At 46.8% G+C, this 23,330-nt stretch overlaps 1 protein-coding gene across 3 annotated transcripts in view; it reads right to left on the bottom strand.

Moving 5' to 3' along the window:
• TBC1D17 (TBC1 domain family member 17) overlaps window positions 1-23,330 on the bottom strand; it is a 416,105-nt gene that overhangs the window by 23,253 nt on the left and 369,522 nt on the right. For all 3 annotated transcript variants that reach the window (XM_069200945.1, XM_069200946.1, XM_069200947.1), the window contains one exon: window positions 14,856-14,942. In XM_069200945.1, the coding sequence (XP_069057046.1) occupies window positions 14,856-14,942 (87 nt within the window). The remainder of the gene's footprint in view (window positions 1-14,855; window positions 14,943-23,330) is intronic.

Raw genomic sequence — 23,330 nt, 5'->3', positions numbered from 1 at the left:
CAAGGGACCAGGCCGTGGGCTCAGGAATCCTGGAAACGCTCGAGCGCTGAGTCCGCCTTGTCTCCAAAGAGACGGGTGCCATCAAAGGGCATGTCCATCAGCGTTTGCTGGACATCCCCCAAGAAGCCAGATATTCTCAGTCAGACGTGACGTCTTAATGCCACCGTTGATGCAACCCATCTGGCTAGAGAGTCAGCCGTATCCAGTCCACAGCGAATTATGAACTTGGCTGCATCTCTCCCATCGCGAGCGCTTCGGAGAGGACAGTCCAGTCTTTTTGATTCCCTATCCGGGGGGGCGGCAGGGAATGCGCCAGAGGAAGAAGAAGAGGAAGCCTGGATCACAAGGCTCTCAGGCGCAGGGTGTTGGGTGAAGAATTTCCGGTCTGTTGGAGCAGGCCGATGGTGGCGGGCAATCGTCCTATTCACAGGAGGCCCTGTGCTGGGTCTGGACCAAGTACCCAAAAGGACGTCGGTCAGCGCCTCATTAAAAGGAAGAAGGGGTTCTGATGTGGAAGACCCCGGCTGAAGCATGTCGGTTAGGATATTAGGCTAACCTCCACAGAAGGTATCTTGAGGTCCACCATGAAGTACGTGGTGCCCTCCTCCGTAGCCACGGTAGGGGGAGAGAGCATAACAGTGTCAGGGGAGGTGTCTAAACCACTGGCATCACCCAAGTTCTGCACCCAGTACATTTGGGGGTCAAGCTGGTATTCTAAAGGGTCCAGTGGCCCCTCTAAACTCTCCCCGTATCCATACCCATAAGTAAAACGGTTTGCATCAACCCTGAGCCCAGGAGAGCCCATAGAGAACAGATTTGGCGTCGCACGACGTCGTTCTAGCTCTGGGTTGTCGGGTATGAGAATAGGGTCGATATCGATTGTGGGCCCAACTGACGTCGGGAGCGTCGACATCTGACCCAGCGCCGGGGAAGAACACTGAGGCACGACCATCATCGGGCGGATTAGAGATTGGATCTCTGGTGTTGTGGCCGAAGCCGACGACTTCGAACCCGAGGGGGCCCTCACCGACTCACCTGAGCTCGAGGGGGCTGAGGGTGGGCGGTCTGCCCAAAAATGAGGCGCATTGCCTCATAAAACTCTTTTAGTTGGGCAGGGGTGGCTCCGGCTCCTGGGAAGTGGGGTAAGCACGGGCCAGACCCAGATGGAGGCTCTGACGATGGAGGCCTAGAGTGTTGACGCTCTTCCTGCGACACATCGTCCGAGCGACGGGGTAAAGTCGAAGAACGTTTGTTCTTCTTTGACTTCTTTTTCTTATGACCCGAATGTCCCAATGTCTTTGAGAACGAAGAGTGGTGGTGACTCCGCAGCCTGTCTCAAGACCTTCCTCTCGAACTAGACCATGAGCACCGCGGAGTCGAGTGCTGGGCTGCCAATACCTTTAGGGTCCGATCACTCAAAGCTGTCAGGTTCATGGCCCGAAACACAAGTTCGGGTCGTGATCGTGCTCCAAGCACCAAAGACACACTAGGTGCGGATCCGTTACCGACATCATTCGGTGACAGGAGTCGCAGGGCTTGAAACCGGTCTTGCGGGACATCCCTTGAAGCATCCACAACTTCGTAAAAAATCGACAAAAATGTTGCAGTAGTCAAAAAGTGACTAAGGTAGCTCTTCTCTGGATCTGCACGTAGACTGGCGCTGAAAGAAAATAACTGACGTCAGCATGCCGGGGTGGTACCTATATACGACCGCGATGTTATCACGGCGAACACGAGGCCACCTAAACCCGCAGAGTCGACAGACGCCACCTAACGGCACGCAGAGGTACTGCTTGAAGAAAAAGTCTCCGGATCCAGTCTGACACCTGGGTGAATTCAAAAGGTAAGGAATCTGCAACTAGAAGTCTCTATCAGATACACATTTAGCCAGAATAGATCACATTGTTTTGGTATTTGCTTTACATGGCTACAAATTTAATTCCAAGAAAACAAAAATTGCTTTTCTTAGTGTCGTATTTGTAGGATACAAAATATCAAATGAATGTAAAAGCCTTGCACCACATTTCCTAAAGAAATGTGCTCTCTTACAACCTCCAAACACTATTAAATACTACAATCCTTGTGTGGTTTTCTCAACTTTGGTAGAACATACAAATCAGATTGTGCACAATGCATAAAACCATTGTATGACTAAATTGGCCCTGATTTGTCCAGCACACACTGGACATCAGAACATACATACATTCTTAGATCACTACAGACTGACTTGCTTACATCTAGATACTTACAAGTGTCAATAAAACAAACTTAGTAATTGGTATAATTGTGGGTTTCACTGGTTGCACATGTCACATTTAATGAGGGTGACAAACGCCTATTGCATATATATAACATTTATTTCCAATGCTGAAATGCGTTTTATATCCACTGAAAAAAATACTGACTGCAGTTCAGATGGCTGGCATAAAGGAAAGACTCGGGGGAAACGCATAATTGTGGTTACAGCCATCCCAGCCTTATAGCCTGTCACAAAAGCCAGTTTTCCTAACGCAGAGCTTTACATTCAAGATGGATACAATGAGTCACTTTCCTGACAGCCACTGATGTACACTATTTGGCCCTACTTTGCTAACTCAAAGATTTCTCCAAAATGAACCAGAATACCCCATGCCCACTGAGCCTCTTGAACAGTATAAATATATTATATATACACTGATGGTTCAGCTCAGCCTGCTATAGACACCACACACCAATGCTCGGTAGCCTGCATCACAGTACATGGTGTCCTGAAGGATGGAAAATTCCTTCCGCAAAAAACATGTACACAATACTTAAAAGATTGTACTGCACAACTGGCTGAATTGAAAGCTTTATTCCTGGTACTAGAAAATACATATCGAAAAATCCCCACACTCATAGTGTGTGATTCATATTATTGTGTCCAGTCTTTTAACGGAAAACACACATTACTGGAGCCTGAATGGATTCAGAGACTCAAAAGAGAATACTGTAGGTAGCTGGCCCTTTTACGTGGTACGTAAATATTGTGTAAAGGGTCAAGGAGTTCTCCAATGAGTGGTTAGTGCTTGCTATGCAATCCCAACTTGCTCTAGTTAGGAATAGTGTGGTCGAACAGCCTTGGCTTAACACAGAGGAGTGCAAGACATCTACAAATACACACTAGCTGATTGTCCTGCCTGTCCAGGTGCCAAGTGGGGTCTCGATGGGGGGGTAGCTTCCTGTCCTGTGAGGGGAGCCAGATTCGCATTTCAAAGGTGGAAGCCCTTTGAGGCTGACCGCCTTAGGAAGGCTAATCAGCAGGTCATCCTGTAGGAGAGGGTGTTACACCTTCTTCCCAGACAGGTTTTTGTTCTGGGCCTCCTGAGAGCAGAAGGCTCTCACCCTAGGGGCCCAGAACCGTGTCTCTGGTGGCAGACTGGTAGAAACCAGTTAGCAAGCACAGCAGAGGCTGGACTGGGCTTCAGGGGGGACTTCTAAGGTGCCTTCTCTGTGGATGTATTGGTAAATCCAACAATGGCATCAGCGTGGGTTCACCAGTACGAGATGTTTGATACCAAGCTACTTATCTTCAGGGAACCTTCATTGGACTGGTGGGCCACTGGGACTAGAGCCAGGGGTGTCGGGTGCAGTGGTCACTTATGGTGTCGGGTTTCACCAGTTCCTCAGGAAGGCTTCCTCTTCTTTAAAGATGGTTTCTTCTGGACAGGTCCGCTGTCCACAGGAGTTCTTGGTCTTCTTTAAAGGCAGGCAGTCCTCCCAAAGCTTTGGAGGTCGCTGGGTTGCAGGACAGTCATCTTCTGACTGCAGGTTTCTTTTTCAGTGGGTGTCTTTAGTCTTCTCTGCTGAGGACGGGTCCAGTTCTTCTTAAGTTGCAGAAATCTGATTCTAGGGTTCAGGGGTGCCACCTAAATACTGAATTCAGGGGTGTTACTGGGAGTGCCAGGTGGTAGGCAATGGGCTACTCACCTTTAGGGTGACTACACCCTAACCCTATTGGCCTAATTCCTTCCATGAAAGATGGAGTAATTTAAAAAGTAGTGCCCACTTCAGCTCGTTCACCCTAGGGGTGGGACTGGCATGAAGTGGGCACACCTCTTAATATACTTAATTTTCCCACCAGTTCTGCTGCCAAAAGTGGGGTCAGGAACTGGGGGTCGGTTTCCTCCACCATTAGGAGAGGCCTCAGTTGCACTTCAAAGGAGCAAGGCCTTTGAAGCTTCCCACCCTCGAAAGTCCATCCTGCCTGGGAGAGGAGGTCACACCTCTGCCTAGAGGAGGCCTTTGTTCTGAACCCTCAAGATCATTGGCTCTCACCTCAGGTGGCCAGAATTATGTCTTAAGGTGGCTGTACTGGTATTGACCAGCCAGTGTCCACACTAGGAGTTGGTAGGTTTGCAGGGGGCACCTCTAAGGTGCCCTCTGAGTGCATATATTAATAAATCCATCACTGGATTCAGTGACGGTTTATTAATATGAGTTGTTTGATACCAAACATCCCTTTTGTCAGTGTAGGCATCCTGTAGCTGAGGAACTCGTAATGACCAATGTCCAGCACATGTACTTAATGGCTTCACTGTTCAATTACTATGTCTGAAAATCGACAAAGACATAGCAGGGGCATATCTGTTTGTGCAGATATGCCCTCACATGTAATATATTGCACCCTCCCTTAGGGCTGTAAGGCCGGCTAGAGGGGTGACTTACATATATTGCATGCAGTGTTAGGAACATGGCACACAGGCTATGTGCCATGCTGTGTTTACATTTTTGTCTGCACCAAGATACGCAGCCTGCAATGGCAGCCTATCAAGTACTTTATGAGGGGTCCCTTAGGGTGGCACAATTCGTGCTGCAGCCCTTAAGGTCCTCTTTTAGTACCCCAGGCCCCAGGGGCACCATTTACAGGGGACTTACAGAGGGTGCTAAAGGTTTTGTGACTTGGGAAAACCACTATGCAGTTTTGGGAAAGAGCTCTGGCACTTTGGACCTGGTTGGCAGGAATCCAATGCACTTTCAGTTGAAATCTCATCATGTACCAAGCAAACAGTGTGTGTGTTTTTTTGGGGGGAGGAGGTTAGGGGGGGAGAAGGGTAACTGTGTCAAAAAGAGGCACTTTCCTACAGCGGACCTCTAAATTCAGATGGCGCGTTTAAATTCATTCTACTTGCTGTAGACTCTTGCTCCAGATTCCTATGGGTGTGGCTACAGCAATCAGCTGACACTCAAACTGTTATTAAATATTTGGAAGTCTTTGTGGGGACGTATGCAGTAGCTGCATTCCACCCAGCCCAGAGGCCTTCTTTTGCCTCTAAGGCTACAGGGATACTATGGGAACCCTGGGTGTGGCTGTGCATTATTCCTCTCCATATCATCCTCAGGGAAATTCCTTTTTGGAGAGGGAGAACCATGACTTAAAGCAATGCTTAACAGCTAGAGTATTAGGTTCAGGTCGTAGTTAGATCAATCATTTGTATGGAGTCCAGAAAGCATTATATAATCTGCCAAGATGACCTCTGGATGGCCAGACCCCCTATGTGGTCCTTTTTGGCATACAGATGTAAGTTCCAGATCTTGACAAACCGGGCACAGGGCCACACCTATGCCTTTTGACCTAAATGAACATTTTGCTGTCTTACAGAAACTACAAAACTTCCGATATGAGAGCTCAAATGAACATTTTTAACGTTCTGCCACTGAGGAGTGCAGGAGCAACCAGCATATTCAAAGTGGGGGATCTAGTTTGAGGGACGATTGCGTGAAGAAGTAATTTGGCCCATCATTCAGTGCACCGGTGACAGTCCTTGGCATTCAAGGTACAAGAACCATGATTTTGCCATGGCTTGCTGGTGTAAAGAAAAGCAATTTGTCTCAATCGATGAAGCAAAGTTTCAAGATGTGGCCAATACTACACAGTTGGCCACGAGGACTCCTGGGTAATACCTCTACAAGTATTGAATAATACCAAATACCAATATTGTTTCCCCTCAGCTGAGGAGGGGCAGGAATGAACTTTTGTTGATTCCTGTTACTGCTGCAAACACAAGATATAAATCAGACCTAAGTCTACAGTTTTCTACTGATACTCCAAACAACAGAGTCATTTAAGATGAACCACCTTTGGAGGTGTCTACCAGTTCTCTTTCACCAATTGCGACCCTTGTTTCAACACAGACTGCTTCTGGTTATTTTGTCGATGTTGATGTCTTTTCTTCTTATTGCTCCCATATTTCACTACATGGTACACGTGATTTTATTCTTTGGCTTAAACAATCTTATCTGATGCCTCCATGGTCTTACATTTGGATTACCATTTCATTACTTTTCCTATTTGTTAGGATTGGATTTGTGATGGTTTTCTTCTTGGTCATAAATGGACACTATCACCTGGAACGCTCTGCTGTAGAACTGGTAGCTGAGGTGTTAAAACCTAATTTGTCTTCACATAAAGTGTAATGAGACATGTCCCTTGTGAACATATCTGCTTTTCTAGCCCCTGATGGAATTGTTTGGGATAAGGTCCCATATGATATTTTTGGTCCTACAGAGACTCTGCCGATTTCTTATGTATTTAAAGTGACATGATTACCTCAGGTTTTAGTTTTGATGAATGGTATGTAAAAATTCTAACATCTTTGCTCTCTGAGCTTCAATATTATACTGTATTTAAAAGTGAGGACTTGTATATGACCTCTGCTAATTATGGTAAAATATTTTGTTACAATCACTACGCTCCTCGCTATTTACATAGAGCTAGTACTACACGCACAGTTTTCAATTACACACAATGGGGCATTGCCCAGCTCCACCACTGGGTAACTACAAAACATGTTTGGACAAGTTTGAGTACTTTTCTGGTCATAACACCTTGGACCCAGTGACTTACTATTATAAACTCACCCCTTCAAAGGCAAAGAAAAATATGCCGACCCAGAGAAAATAATTTGTTCGGATTCATTGATTTCCCAACTAGCAGGGAAAGGCTGTGACTATGGGAAAGAAACTATTGTTTTAAAATCAGTTTGGGGAACAAAACTGGAAAACGCAGGGCACAAATGCCTTATTTAGAGCATGTCTGATTCCAATACAGATGATTTTCTTGAACGAAACAGTGCAGCAAACTACTTCTAGCATGAATTAGAGAACAGAATGAGGGTAGTATTACCTATACTGTATGTTCAATAACTGGCAATAAGATATAAATTGCACAGATGAACAGCTCAATAACATGGTACAGAATGGTACATACAACTCTAAACTTTCAGGTCCAAATGGGTGGTTATGGTGGCCAGAAGTCACAAATTTGCAGCACACTTTATTTGAACTCTCCACAGGGGTTTAAAACAAGCAGAACAGACCCTCATTATCCAGTCCCAACACTCAGGGGTTATTACCTACATAGTGTAGGAAAGTTATCTGAGTAAGAAATACATAGTCTTCACAGCAAATTCACTACCGGAGTCAGTACTTGGCTGAAAAGTTGTGGAGGTGTCAAGAATCCAAAAGATAGTATTACAAAGTGGTAGTACTGGGAATTCACTGTGAAATGGAGGTAACACCTGTGAGCAAGAAGAACTGGCAGATGGAAAGAGGGAATCTTGGTGATCAGGGACACAATCAAATCATGTCCACTGACAGCCGGAAGGACCTGGCTCAAGGGAGATTTGTTTTGCCAAACAAAGGTTTAGTAGCCTCAGGTCCAAAGTGAGCCCAAGACCTCTCTGTCCTTTAAGGGAACCAAAAACTAAAAGGAGTAAAGTTCTGTGTCTCTCTACTGCAAGAGCAAAAGGGCAAGAACATCTGCCTCTAAGATCAAGGCATGTGCCGAAGAGCATGTTTATCTAGGAGGGTGGTCAGATGGGAGGAACAGAAAGAAAAAGGAGTAGGGCTTGCAAGCTAAGTTGGAGTTCCCAGGCATCCGCCATGATCATCTCCCAACTGGTGAAAAAAATGAAAGGTCCTCACCCCACATGAAGATCAAGTTGCTTACCTTCTGTAATGCCTTACCAGGTGGAGGCTCTGTTTAGCCGCGGATTCCTCACCTCAGAATAATCCCCAGGCATCAGACCGGATGTGGAAGATTTTTTAGTGAGCAGTACCTCTGAGCGCCAGTGGTGGCGTCGTTCGGCACTGCGTCCTCATCCGCACCAGAAGTGAAGTGTGCAGTACCTATGTAAGCGCCACCTTGCGTACTCATGTTTGTTACTTTCACAACCTTCCATGCCAGAAGTGAGGAACCACAATGAGAACTGACCGTTAATGGGAAAAACTAAGGCCCTGAGGAGGGTATCCCTTACACTGCAATGGGCTCACAGATAGAGAAGGATGTAATGGTTGGTAAAGAATCTTATCTAGCAGATAAGGCGTTATCAACAGTAAGTAACTTGTTCAGCTGACAGAGACTTCTAACCATAGATTCCTTACCTTAGAATAGCTACCCAAGCAATACCTCCCCAGAGGTAGGTATAAAAAGCCAATTTTAAATCAAAAAAGTCCTGCAGGACTGCACGGGCAGTGGTCACAGCCTTAGTCTTGTGGACTGAGCACTCAAACCCTCAAGGGATTGCTTCTTGGCCAATGCATAACAAATATTGATGCGGCACTATCCATCCTAAGATGGTCCATTTTTGCACAGCCTTCCCGCTCTTGAATCCTGCGTACCCTGTAAAGGGCTGATCGTCCACCCGGCCATCAAAGTAGTATGACAAAGCTCTTTTTGGGTCCAGACAGTGAAGTTTCTCCTCTTTTTAGAGGGGTGAGGCCGAGCAAAGAAGGTAGGAAGGGTGATGTTCTGGCCTACATAGAAGTGAGTCACAACCTTTGGAATGAAGGAGGCACATGTCCGGAGGACTAACTTGTCCAGGTAGAAGGTGGTGTAGGGAGGCTGCGCAAAGAGTGACTGGAATTTGCTGACCCTTCTGGCTGAAGTTATGGCCACTAAAAAGGCAGTTTTGATGGTTAGTAGCCTAAAAAGGCAGTTGTGCAAAGGCACAAAGGGAGCACAAATGAAAAAGGTGAGGACAAGACTCAGATCCCAATGGGGCAGTGGGGAAACATGCTGCAAGCCTTTAAGAAACCTAGCCACAACAGATGACTTAAATAAAGAAGCTTGACCCCACAACTGCAAAAATTCCGAAATAGCTGATACATAACCTTTCACTGTGCCTAGAGCAGAGCCCTGCTAGGCCACTGACAGAGCAAACAGAAGAGCCTCAGAAAGAGGGTCGATGCTGTGGTAATCCCACCATGTCACAACTGCAGGTATATACAGACTTGGTGGAGGGATGGCTGGCTGCCAGAATACCATCACAAACTTCAGGAGGAAGGTCGATAGCTGTCAACTGTCACTGCACAATCTCCACACATGATGGGGTGTGCAGGCTCGGCTGCAGACACTCCCCTGTTGCTTCGACAGAAGATCCTCTCGAAGAGGCAGCCTGATTGGAGGACCGATGTTCATGCTCAACAGCTTGGGTTACTAGACTCTCCATGCCCAAATACAGAGCCGCAAGAATAACTTGGTCCCAGTTGTTCCTAATCTTCTTGAGACCTCTGGGCAGGAGTGGTATTGGTGGAAAGGCATACAGGAGGCTGGAGCTCCACTAAATACAAAAAGCATCTCAGAGAAAGAGTCGCCTTGGAAACTCTGGCATGCAAAACTGTGGACACTGAATATTCTAAGCGGTGGCACACAGATCTAACCAAGGCTTTCACCACTGCTGAAAGAGGCCTTGCAACACCTCCAGGTGGAGAGGCCATTTATGATGCGGTAGGCATCTTTAGCTGAGTTTCTCCGCCCTGACGTCCTGAGAGCCTGCTAGGTGTTGAACAACCAGGTAAATGCACTGGCATTCCAGCCATGTCCAGAGATGCAGAACCTCTTGACAAAGGGTTTATGACTCCACCCAACCCGCCCTGTCTGCTGCAGTTCTACAAGGCTGCGTTGTTGTCCATGGTCTCCGCCGGAGACCAGAGTCCTCTGATTTACACATCTCCCACATGGCCACCCCATGCCAGAAGTTATGCATTTCTCACCAGTCAGCTCTGGTTGGGGGAAGGGAAAGGTGGCTGCCACTGACCCAATCAGGCTCCGTTAGCCACCACTGCAAACCTTTTGCAGTTCCCACCGAGATATGGAGAGGTCCCTGATGCTGAGCCCACTGGGATTTCAGATCCCACTGTAGAGCTTGCAGATGACAGCTGGCATGAGTTACAAGTAGCATGTAGGAGGCAACGAGGGCCAGCAACCTCAGGGTCATTCTCACCGAAATCCAGGAAATAGGCTGAAAGACAGGTATCATGGCCTGAATATCCTGAACTTGCCACTTGGGAGGATAGGTCCAAACTTCACTGTGTCCTGACTCAGACGAAATGCAGCATCTGAGAGGGAGTCAGGTGTGACTTTTGGCACGTTAATAGGGAACTCCTGACCTCCACAGATGAGGTGTAACCACCGCCATCCCATTGGTAAACACCAGAGGGGCGTTGGTAAGCCCGAGGGGGAGCACGGCAAACTGAAAGTGTTTTGGCCCCACATGAACCACATGTACCTTCTGTGGACAGAAAGGACGGGAATGTGGAAATATGCATCCTGAAAGTCCAATACTACCATCCAGTCTCCAGCTGGTCAGGTCCAGAGCAGACACAACTTGCATGTGCATCTTGAATTTCTCCTTTTTCAGGAAGAGATTAAGAAAGCACAGGACAAAGGCCTCCATCCTTCTGGGGTACCAGATAGTAGAGGGAATTGGAATCACAATCTACTTCTAATGCCAGCACCCTTTCTTCGTCTCCCTTGGCCAGAAGAGCCAGCACTTCCTGACAAAGCAAGGAAATGTGTTCCCCAGTCAGCTGGTCAGTAGTGGGTGGCGGGATAGCCACAAAAGGGAAGGAGTAGGATGGTAAGCAAAACCCAATGGACCAATGTTCTTGACTGCCAGTGGTGCAGGTGATGACGTATCCTGCCACCCACTTGACACCCATGATGGCGGGAAGGCAACCTAAATGGGTTTGGAGGCTGAGGCTGCCCGGGGAATGGGGGCGGGTGGGTGGTCTGGCCCAACCTCTGACTATCTGTCCCACATGGTCTAAGGGACCCTTGTCCTCAGCGGCAAAAAGGCAGTGATGCCTGATGGCTGTGGCGGCTGGGAGGATATGGACGCGGTTGGGGATCCCTTCTGTGACTGCGAAAGGTGGACTGGGGATGACAAGGGGCGATAGACAAGCCCAAAAACCTGGCTGTAGGTCTGCACTCATTAAAGGGCTCCAAGCCCCTGGTCCGCCTTCTCTCCAAAAAGATAAGAGCCATCAAAGGGCATGTCCAAAAGCAAGGCTGCTACCTCCACTGTAAAACCAGTGGTTTTGAGCTTGGGCCGCCGCAAGGCCAGCAATGATGAAATAGCTCTACTCAGCTAATCAATAGTGTCCAGTCCACATCGTATGGTAAACTTTGCTGCGTCTCTCCTGTCAGCAATAGCTTAGAAGAGCATGGCTCAGGCCTACTGTGAATCCCACATCGTATGGTAATATGGGCCCAAAAGGCATGCGGTGTTCACCGACCACAATGCAAGGCTGGTGAAAGAGAACATTCTCTTCCCAAAGTTATCTAGCCTCTTGGATTTCCTATCCGGCGGAGTGGTATGGAACGTGCCATGGTTAATTCTAGAGGTGGAGGGTTGGACCACCAACCTCTCCTGGGTGGGGTGCTGGGTAAGGAAACTGGGATCCCCAGCAGCGGGGCGATGGTGGTGGGCAATTGTCCTATGCACAGGAGCCCCTGTGCAGAGCTTGGACCTGGCCCTGAGTAGAATGTCTGTAAGGGCTTCAGTAAAGGGGAGTAAAGGTTCTGAAAGGGAGACTCCTGGCTAACACACCTCTGTCAAGACAGACATTTATCTGGACTGTGGGTAGCTGAAGGTCCAATACCTCAGTCTCCCTGCGCACCACCATAGCGAAAGAGGTTTCCTCCTCTGTAGTGTCAGGTGAGGTGTCTAGCCTACTGGCCTCCCTCACCCCTCATTCCAGCTGTCCACATTCTCATCTAGGGGATGCTGGTATCCATAAGGGTCCCCAGACGCCTCCCACTAGTCTCCCTCTCCAGGCCTTTCAAATGTAAAAGCCACTGGCTCGGATCCGGAAAGCATGGTCATTATTCTAAAGTAAGTAAGAATCTGCGTCTAGAAGTCTCTATCAGATAAGACTAGTAGAACTACTGTCTAATCTGGATTGATTGGGACGATTGTTGTCATCACAACAGTTGACCCTTTGATGAGCCCTTCAAACAAAGGTATTGTTGTGGAACTTTTTTGGCACGAAGGCAAGCCCCAGAAAATGAGTCATGGCACAGCTGTTTTCAAACGAGGGAGGGGTCAGCTTTCTCACTGAAGAACCTGTGTCAAATGAATGACATATCTATTTGGGCCGCCTTCAAATTTCTTTAGAAACCTGCTGAATGCATCCTGTGCCTGTGTAAAATGACTGCCTTAGCCAATTATCCTGCAATGTGTCGGATGAATCCAGGCCACATTTAAGGATCTGTTAGGAAGCATCCAAACCATTGCTCATCAAATTGGAGGAGGGATGCTTCAAGTGGCCAGGAAAGTGTACTACAGTTACTTTTACCAATTCCAATAAGGTGTTGCCATAATATCCAAGAAGGCATGTGCGCATGGCTAACCTGAATCCAAACTTCACTCAAGGTATCTGAACCACCAGGTATTCTACAGAAGGATGCCTCAATAAGAATGTAAAATCGGAAGGCCTATAATATTGTTCATTCTATGTGTGAATTACTTGCCCAAGAAGGGTTTCTCCATGCAGTCAATATAGCTTTCAATAACACTTTTTATATGACAAAATAGGTTCTTAGTCAGCCAAAGAGGGCTAAAGAATTTCAGGCGAGATGTTAGATTTAGGTTTGACAGTTGGTAAGGGCAATTCAGGCACCTCCTCTGCCCTCCATACTACTGACATAGATAAACAGATTCCCTATGCAGCAGGGGCAGAATGCATAGGAACCTTGCCTTCTCAAAGTGTATCAAGAGCACAGGTATTTTGGAGGCCTGCTTAAAAACCAACATTGTGTGGTAAGGGGAGCAGGAGGAAACAAGCAAACAAATCAGTTTTCTCCATGAGCCCACAATCCCTACTGGGCATCTCTAAGACATCAGAAACTAAGTCAATGAGTGCCTCCATTCCAACCCAACTAATCTCTTGGCTCTAAGGTTAGGCTCTATTAGGGCTTGGACCATCAAGGACGCTTTACATTTTTCTCTCACCACTCACATAATGTCCACTTACTTTGAGGGCTGAGACAGAGCCAATAACTGCTACCAATGTGGCACTGGAGACAGCGCCATGAAATGTGCCAAAGATAAATGAGTTAGCACTTTAGTGGACAAGGACTTCCTCAGAAATGGCTCTGGGGCACAAAGTCAAATGGTCTGGGGATCCAAGCTACTGGAATCACCATAACCTGCGCAGTGATGTGTATCAGTTTTGAACATATCCAATATGGCCTATTGAACTGTATTTTAAGCCAGGAAGGCCAGTGGACAAAGCATGAAACTCTAGTATAAGCTTTTTGAGAACAGGGATTGGCTCCAGAGAAGAGGAAGGAAGACACCACTGTTGAGGAACTTTGCCACTGAAACTTCAAATAGTTACAAGAGTGAGACTATTTCCTTGACCAACAGAAGGGCTACTTCTACCTGTGACTGTTCTTGTGTTTTTTAACTACTAGACCGCTTGGGGAATCACTCTCTGACAGAAGACTCACCTGGTGAAGGATGTTAGGGACTGTGTTTGGGGTGTCTTTTGGAGGCCCTTGCCAAAAAGAGGTTGATCTCCCAACCCCTAATGGCCTTCAGGTGCATGGGTTGTAGAATGAGGGGCTGTAGTGAGGTCCCAGACATGACATGCTGAAGCTGTGGGGTTCTAAAAAATATATATTCTTTCTACACCGTCAACAGGGTTTAAAGCATGGAGTTGGTATTTGACCTAGTCGCTGAGAAAGATAAAGACAAAAATAAGAAGACAGAAAAAACCTCTTGACCAGGCACAGAAAAACAAAAACTAGAAAACGGTGCAGCATGCAGGCTTTATGTGCCACTACTTGACAGCGCAAAAGAGCTATTGCTGGGGAAATGTTTTCCCAGATGCAGTCTGGTATCTGGAGGCTATTCATAAAGTATTCATCAGAAAAGTTATTTTTATTTTTTTTATTACTACTACTTCTTTTTTGTACACGTGACTCTTCATCGTCCAGTCACTAGATAGCAGTAGTATGAAAAGGATGCAAAACTGCAACAGAAATATATAGCAGTGGGATCCATTTAGCAAGACAGAGCTGCAGCAGCATGTTGTGTGTGGGTTCCAGTGCTCTAACTGCAAACACTATTATAGCTGTCAAAGTGTCTCAGTATTGGAATATTAAAGGGTGTAGTAGGAGTGCAGCGGAAGACCAACCTTGAATGGGGGTTATACTACTTGTATGTCTCTAGTTGCTGCAGATCAAGACTGAAGCACACTAGGTAGTAGTTTCCAGCCTTGTATTAGTGGTAGCTGGTGAGGTCACTGACTTTCAACTTAAAGAGCACTTCCAATGTCCCATGTTTCTTCAAACACATGGGTCACATGGAACCCATACACAATCCACACAGGCAGAGAACCTGATGTTTAGGTTCTCAGTGAAGTGCATAAGTGGGGGCTTCTCAATAATAGGTGAAAGCCCGCTGTACTGAGATTGGCAAGAATCTTTACAGGTTTTCCCATAATAATAAGGCATGCATCTCTTATAGTATCATCTGCAGAGTCAGCTGTGGGGTATTCTAAAGGAGAAAGGAAGAGGACATGAGTGATGTAGACATGGCACTTACCTGACACTTTGCCAATTGTTGGTGCAGGCTTTCTGCCCGGCAGAGAATGTCCTCCACACTCATCTTCATGGTCAGCTCGTTAATGTGCTACAGAGAAAAACAAGATTACTACTGGGGGTGGGAAAGAGGCAGAGAATGGCAGGGGATGGAACAAAGGAGAAAATCAGCAGTGTGCACAGGAAGTTTCTGTGAGGGGCATAGGAGAGAAAACAAGGAGCACCGAAATCTAGTGTGTGGTGCACATTGAAGGCCATAAAAGAGGACACCTGATGATAGGGCTGAGGGAGACAGGATGCCAATACACAGAGAACCCACACAGTTAAGGAGCAGTGTGAAGAGGAGAAAACATAAGGGGAAACAAAATGACTAAAATGTGGAGAGGAGAGTGGAATTAACAGAAAACAAAGATGATATATAGGATACATGGGCAACAGAAAGCACCACAGAATAGCTGAAGTGTGGGACTAAAGGTCGAATACACAGGGGGTCAAAGAATGACAGGGGTGCATATCAAAGGGACAAATACACAGCAGCCAGAGAAAGTGGAGGTTTGGAAAACTGAATGGCTTGAAGAGAGTGGAAAATAAACAGTACACAAAATTATAGCGTTTGGGCAATTTATACATTTTACAAGGTACAAAAATTATTCACCTCTAACTACGGTTTCTCCAGGACTGGTATTTGGGCCACATTCATCTGCTTTTTAATAACCTACGTCATCAAGATATACATTTGTGCAATTAAAAGCCAGCTGTCTCCTGGCTTCACTTTAGATACAGATTTTAATATTGGGCTGAACAGCAAAAGAATCACTGCAAGAGCCATAATTGAATTGAAGTGGCTCAATAACATTGTACCTTTCTTCCACAAACAGGATTTCAAGTCGGCCCTAAAGTTGTAGGTGATATCATGCATACAGCAAGGCAACAGTCTGCTACCTGGACAAGATACATCATCCCTAGCTCCTCCCAGATGTATTGTTCATGCAGGATGATCAACAGCAGTAAAAATATTTGTGAGAAGCACTTACATTATAACCTCCCTTAAATGGCTAACACTTGAATTTCCCTCTATAAACAGCATCCCTCACATACAAAACAAATATACTGAAATTCACACCATTACCTGTCCATAAAGTGGAATTGTGAGGCAAAACCAGGACTCTTAAACAAATATATCTACACTACTCTTCAAAACATCACAGTTGTAGAAAATATCCACCATTAAACACAGGTTCCTAGGAAATGTCCAGAGAGCGTGAAATGCCCTTCCCACTCACATAAGTCTTGCTCCAAAAATTGCAATGTTGGAATCCAAGCTGAAGGAACTTCTACTAAACCTGGCATCACACTCTTCTTTCTGCTGTCAGTAGAATATTGCAGGCTTGTCACCTCTGGACTACCATTTGAGTATATTTTTTACTTATTTTTTTATACTTGCTGTTGCAGTCCTCCATGCATGTCGTGAGTCATATATATCTTTTTGTGCCCAGCTGTATATACAGCACCTTACTCATGGACAACTAGATTAATGTTTCATGTAGGGACACTGAACCCACTATTGTAAAACTGAGACTGCTCCCCTCGGATCCAGCAGCGCTATATTAAAAACTAATCAATCACCTGTAAAGCACGACTTATCACCCGTGGCTTGAAAAAACAGGTCTTGAGATCCTTCCCGAACTGCTTCAGCAAGGTGGCCTGTCTGAGGTTGAGTGGGAGTGTATTCCATGTCCGGGCTGCGAGATAAGAGAAGGATCTCCGGCTGTACTCTTCCTGATTCTGGGGACAGTGGAGAGGGAGAGTTGGGAGGATCGGAGCTGCCTGGTGTGGGTGTAGAAGGTCAGGCGGTGGATGAGGTAGGCCAGTCCTATGTTGTGAAGTGCCTTGTAGGCATGCGTCAGTAGCCTGTATGTGATGTGTTTGTCAACCAGGAGCCAGTACAGGTTTCTGAGGTGGGAGGAGATGTGGCTGTGGCAGGGGATGTCCAGGATGAGTCTGGCTGCTGCGTTCTGGATTCTCTGTAGTCTTATTTGGAGCTTCTTTGTGATGGCAGCGTAGAATGCGTTGTTGTAGTCTAGTTTGCTGCTGACAAGTATGTGAGTGACTGCTCTTCTTGTGTTGGTGGGGATCCACTTGAAGAGCTTCCGAAGTAGGCACAGGGTGTGGAAGAAAGACGATGAGACGGAGTTAAATTGGCTGGTCATGAAGAGCGTGGAGTCCAGGCTGGTGCCCAGGTTGCGTGCGTGGTCAGAGGGTGTGGGGGCGTTTCCTAAGGTGGCTGGCCACCAGTCGTCCCAGGCAGAGGGGGTGGAGCCGATTGCCAGGATCTCGGTCTTGTCCGAGATGAGTTTGAGGCAGCTGGTTTCCATTCAGGCGGCGACTGCTCTCATTCCGTCGTGGAAATTTCTCTTGGTTGTTGATGGGTCGTCGGTCAAGGAGAGGATCAGTTGGGTATTGTAGGAAGTTGGCTTTGTATGTACTATTTCAAAGTAAGAAATAGCATGCACAGAGTTTCCCTTAGAGGTAAGATAGTTGCAAAAAGAGATAATTCTAATGCTCTATTTTGTGGTAGTGTGGTCGAGCAGTAGGCTTATCAGAGGGTAGTGTTAAGCATTTGTTGTACACACACAGGCAATAACTGAGGAACACACACTCAAAGACAATTCCAGGCCAATAGGTTTTTATATAGAAAAATATCTTTTCTTAGTTTATTTTAAGAACCACAGGTTCAAGATTTACAAACACTACTTTAAATGAACGGTATTTCACTCAGGTGTCTTAGGAACTTTGAATCATCACAATAGCATGTACAGTTTTGGCAAAAATGGCAATAAGGTATTTTAAAATTGGACACAGTGCAAAATTCAGCAGTTCCTGGGGGAGGTAAGTATTTGTTAGTTTCACAGGTAAGTAAAGCACTTACAGGGTTCAAAGTTGGGTCCAATGTAGCCCACCGTTGGGGGTTCAGGGCAACCCCAAAGTTACCACACCAGCAGCTCAGGGCCGGTCAGGTGCAGAGGTCAAAGTGGTGCCCAAAACGCATAGGATTCAATGGAAATAGGGGTGCCCCGGTTCCAGTCTGCCAGCAGGTAAGTACCCGCAACTTCGGAGGGCAGACCAGGGGGGTTTTGTAGGGCACCGGGGGGGACACAAGTCAGCACAGAAAGTACACCCTCAGCGGCACGGGGGCAGCCGGGTGCAGTATGCAAACAGGCGTCGGGTTCGAAATAGGTTTCAATGGGAGACCCAGGGGTCTCTTCAGCGATGCAGGCAGGCAAGGGGGTGCTCCTCGGGGTAGCCACCACCTGGGCTAGGGAGAGGGCCTCCTGGGGGTCACTCCTGCACTGGAAGTCGGATCCTTCAGGTCCTGGGGGCTGCGGGTGCAGTGTGTTTACCAGGCGTCGGGTTCTTTGAAGCAGGCAGTCGCGGTCAGGGGGAGCCTCTGGATTCCCTCTACAGGCGTCGCTGTGGGGGGCTCAGGAGGGTCAACTCTGGGTACTCACAGGCTCACAATCGCCGGGGAGTCCTCCCTGTAGAGTTAGTTTTCCACAGGTCAAGCCGGGGGTGTCGGTGCAGAATGGAAAGTCTCACGTTTCTGGCTGGAAACGTGTGGTCTTTAAAAGTTGCTTCTTTGTTGCAAAGTTGCAGTTTCTTTGGAACAGGGCCGCTGTCCTCTGGAGTTCTTGGTCCTTTTAGATGCAGGGTAGTCCTCTGAGGCTTCAGAGGTCGCTGGACACTGGGGGACGCGTCGCTGTTGCAGTTTCTCTTGAAGTGGGAAGACAGGCTGGTAGGGCTGGGGCCAAAGCAGTTGGTGTCTCCGTCTTCCCTGCAGGGCTTCAGGTCAGCAGTCCTTCTTCGTCTTCAGGTTGCAGGAATCTATCTTCTCCGGTTCTGGGAGCCCCTAAATACTCAATTTAGGGGTGTGTTTAGGTCTGGGAGAGCAGTAGCCAATGGCGACTGTCCTTGAGGGTGGCTACACCCTCTTTGTGCCTCCTCCCTGAGGGGAGGGGGGCACATCCTTATTCCTATTGGGGGAATCCTCCAAAATCAAGATGGAGGATTTCTAAAGGCAGGGGTCACCTCAGCTCAGGACACCTTAGGGGCTGTCCTGACTGGTGGGTGACTCCTCCTTGTTTTTCTCATTATCTCCCCTGGACTTGCCGCCAAAAGTGGGGGCTGTGTCCAGGGGGCGGGCATCTCCACTAGCTGGAGTGCCCTTGGGCATTGTAACACGAAGCCTGAGCCTTTGAGGCTCACTGCTAGGGGAGAGGTGTGAAGCACCTCCAACCAGAGCAGGCTTTTGTTTCTATCCTCAGAGAACACAAAGGCCCTCACCACATGGGGTCAGAAACCCGTCTCTCAGCAGCAGGCTGGCACAGACTAGTCAGTCCTGCACTGAACGATTGGGTAAAATACAGGGGGCATCTCTAAGATGCCCTCTGTGTGCATTTTTTTAATAAATCCAACACTGGCATCAGTGTGGGTTTATTATTCTGAGAAGTTTGATACCAAACTTCCCAGTATTCAGTGTAGCCATTATGGAGCTGTGGAGTTCGTTTTTGACAAACTCCCAGACCATATACTTAATATGGCCACACTGTACTTACAATGTCTAAGAATAGACTTAGGCACTGTAGGGGCATATTGCTCATGCAGCTATGCCCTCACCTGTGGTATAGTGCACCCTGCCTTAGGGCTGTAAGGCCTGCTAGAGGGGTGACTTACCTATGCCACAGGCAGCATTTTGTGTGCATGGCATCTTGAGGGGGATGCCATGTCGACTTTGCCTTTTTCTCCCCACCAACACAAACAATCTGCAATGGCAGTGTGCATGTGTTAGGTGAGGGGTCCCTGAGGGTGGCACAACATATGCTGCAGCCCTTAGGGATCTTCCCTGGTCACAGGGCCCTTGGTACCACTGGTACCTTTTACAAGGGACTTATCTGTGTGCCAGGGGTGTGCCAATTGTGAAAACAATGGTACATTTTAGGTGAAAGAACACTGGTGCTGGGGCCTGGTTAGCAGGGTCCCAGCACACTTCTCAGTCTAGTCAGCATCAGTATCAGGCAAAAAGTTGGGGGTAACTGCAAAAGGGAGCCATTTCCTTACAGGTATCGTGGGCGTAGGCTACAATGTTTAAGCTGTGCTGTCTGATGATTTGAGAGAGCGGGGCCATGTAGATGTTGATAGGGGTAGAGCTTAGTGAGGATCCCTGGGGTACTCCGCAGCATGACGAGGTGAACGACGGGAGTCTGATACTCTGGGTTCATCCAGTGAGGGAGGATCGAATCCAATCCAGTTCTTTACTGTGGATGCTGGCGTCATGGAGTCTGGTGTAAAGAGTGGAGTAGGAGACTGTGTTGAACGCGGTGGAGAGATCGAGGAGGATGAAGGGGGCTCTGCCTCCGTAGTCCAGTATGGCGCAGATGTCATCGGTGACTGTGAGGAGGGCTGTTTCTGTGGTGTAGTCGCTCCTGAATACGGACTGGGAGGGATCTAGGAACTGGTTTGTTTCAAGGAACTCTGTGAGTTGCATGTTGATGGTGTTTCAGTTACCTTGGCTGGGAAGGGAAGCAGAGAGATGGGTCTGTAATTCTTCAAATCCCTTGGGTCAGCGAAGGGTTTCTCTAGGAGTGGGTTGATCTCTGCATGCTTCCAGTCGGATGGGATGGTGGCTGTTTCAATGGAACGGTTGATAGTCACAGAGCTCTGGTGCAATGGTGGCGATGGCCAGGTTAAAAATGTGATGTGGTCATGGGTCTGAGGGTGCACCTGAGTCGATGGACTTCATGTGTTTCCAAGGTGTCTTCTTTGGAGATAGGGGCCCAATGGTTCAGCGTCTGGTGCGGCAAGAGTTCTGTGGTGGTGCTGGTTGGTGGTGGGGGCGGGCTTTGGTTCTCGAATCCTTCGTATATGTTCTGGGTTTTCTGGTGAAATAAGGTGACAAGGTTGTGGCAGAGGCTCTTGAGAGGGGGAATGTCTGAGGTGTCAGTTCTGGGGTGCGTGAATTCCTTGACTATGGTGAAGAGCTCCTTGCTGTTGTGTGTGTTGGTGCTGATGCGTTCTTAAATGGCAGCTTTCTTGGAGGTTCTGATGAGCTGGTGGTGACTGCGATGCTGTAGGCCATGTGGTCTTTAGTTGTTTTGCTGTTTGTCCACTTTCGTTCCAGTCTTCTGCAGGTGCGTTTAGACTCTTGCAGTTCTGTCGTGAACCAGCGTGGTTTCTTGTAGTACAGATTTCTGATGGGTTTTCTGAGGGGGGCTATGCTGTTAGCACATTCGGTGATTCAGCGGTGCAGGTTGCGTGCTGAGTCGTTCGCGGCATCCAGTGGGGGAAGAGTGGCCGAGTGCGTTGGTGAGCTGTGCTTTAGTGACTTTTCCCTAGCTTCTGCCGGGGGGACGTGGTGGTGTGCAGAATAAATACTCCATATTGTCTGGTCTTTTTAGTTCTTTTCTGAATTCTTAAAAACACAACTGCTCCTTAATGGATAGGTCCATGTCATTCAACAGCTGGAAGCCCTATGTGCTCACTGTTATACCTATATGCTCCTTCATCATCCCCTTCTCTATTTTACTTGGAGAGGGCTGAAGAGCCTAGGCACGTGCTTAATAGGGTTAGGACAAAGGCCACAACAGTGCTAACCTCCGGTGATTATTCAGATAAGGATACAGTCTCCTTATCCTTCAAAGATAGGAGCAGGTCTTGGGGAATGTCAAGATGTGTGGTAGTATGGATAGTTTGTGAAAGGCATTAATGCCAAGGTTTGCCATCTTAATCTTTCTGAAGAGTTTGTGGCAGGAATATTTGAGAATTGGCAGACAATAAGCACATGTGCAACCTTAACATCAGGAACTGACTACAACAAGCATTGACAATGCCAACAGGCCAGGCTTATTAATGAAAGTGCCTATTGAGTCATTGATGTGTTTAGGCACTCAAATGTTCATCATACATGCACTCTGTCACTCATTTTGGCACTCATTCATTCATTCATCTCGCCATCCAGTGTCTCAGTCTTGCATTCACCCTTTGTCGTAACCACAATAAGACACACGCAAAGTTAACAACATATGCCAAATACATTAAAGGAATACAAGCAGAAAAAAGAAAACACACTGCTGTTGAAACACTACGGGCATATGCTTGCAATAAGGAAACTAAATATAGCTGTGGGTGTCTGTATTGTGAGGTAAAGTATCATTATTTTAAAGTTCCAGTATGGCCGCAACATTTCGAACCACAGTTCTGTCCATCTTGGAATGATCAAACAATGATACACTGTGAACAAAGGCATTCCACACGTTCTCCTGGTTTGAAGGAAGTGGTGATGTAGGATGTGCTGAAATGAGCAACAAGAAAACAACCCATCAGCACTGCCTGGAGAGCTATAGTATAAAAAGAGAAAACTGGAAACTTAATGACTGCCAACCAGCCCTGACAGAGAAGCTTACTAATTTTCAGGTGGATTGGCACATGTGATCAGAAAATGCCATCATTCACAGGGAAAATGCCTTAATTCACAGGGCAAGCGAGCCAATGACTGGACTGAGCCATTACCCATGCAGTATGCTGTCATGGATGGAAGAAGACTGTAAATGACAGACAGACCAGTGGATCCTGTCAGTCAGCTAAGAAGAGAGTCTAAGCAGAATTATTAAAGTGACAATTTTCTCCCCTTAGAGGCTGTATCAAACATTAGAATCCTTGATGACAGATGTTAATATGTGACAGTTTATGTAACACAATACCTATCTGTAGTTTTTAATACAGAGAAATAGCAATTCACACTTACATGAAAATTGACTTTAACTTATGCTTTTCACAATCAATTTGAGGATTACTGTGTTTATTGTGCCTTTTCATTATAAAGAGATTGTATGCCACACGTCATTGGAAATAATTTTTCCTAGTGAACCAGCCATGCCTCTAGCTGTTACACTGCCTTGTCACAATAACAAAGTCAGGCCTCTTGTACTGAGCTTGTCACCCACAAACCAACCATTAGACATACAGTCAAAGTTACATAGTTGGCAAAGCAAAACACAATCTCTCCTAAGAGAGCCTAATAAGGATCCTGCCTGTGCAAATCGCCTATACCCACGATTTGTCAAAGGGAGTAACCACCACTCGAACCCTTGCCCACAATATTAATCTGTGAGATTCCAGGGAACCAAATATCTTTCTGTGGGCTTTATTACAGGGTAAAAATCCACCCTTAAACACCTATTGATTTTAAATATGCTTTGCACCGTCAATATGTCAGGCTTACTGCCTTTATTATAACTTTTCATTTATATACATAATCAGGCCTATAAACTTTATCATTGATGTTATCAAAACTAATTGAGACCTAGTGTGTTGGTCATAAGTCTTCCTGCAAGGCAACCATCAAGTATACTGTAATAAAATTACAACTATGTACAAAATACAGTTGTCAAAACAATATTAAACTCATATTAATAGACCCTCATAT

This window comes from Pleurodeles waltl, chromosome 7 (genome assembly GCF_031143425.1).
Source record: "Pleurodeles waltl isolate 20211129_DDA chromosome 7, aPleWal1.hap1.20221129, whole genome shotgun sequence".
Classification (NCBI taxonomy): Eukaryota; Metazoa; Chordata; class Amphibia; order Caudata; family Salamandridae; genus Pleurodeles; species Pleurodeles waltl.
Note: the sequence above shows the minus strand (reverse complement) of the source record. Positions and strands in the feature narration are given on the sequence as shown.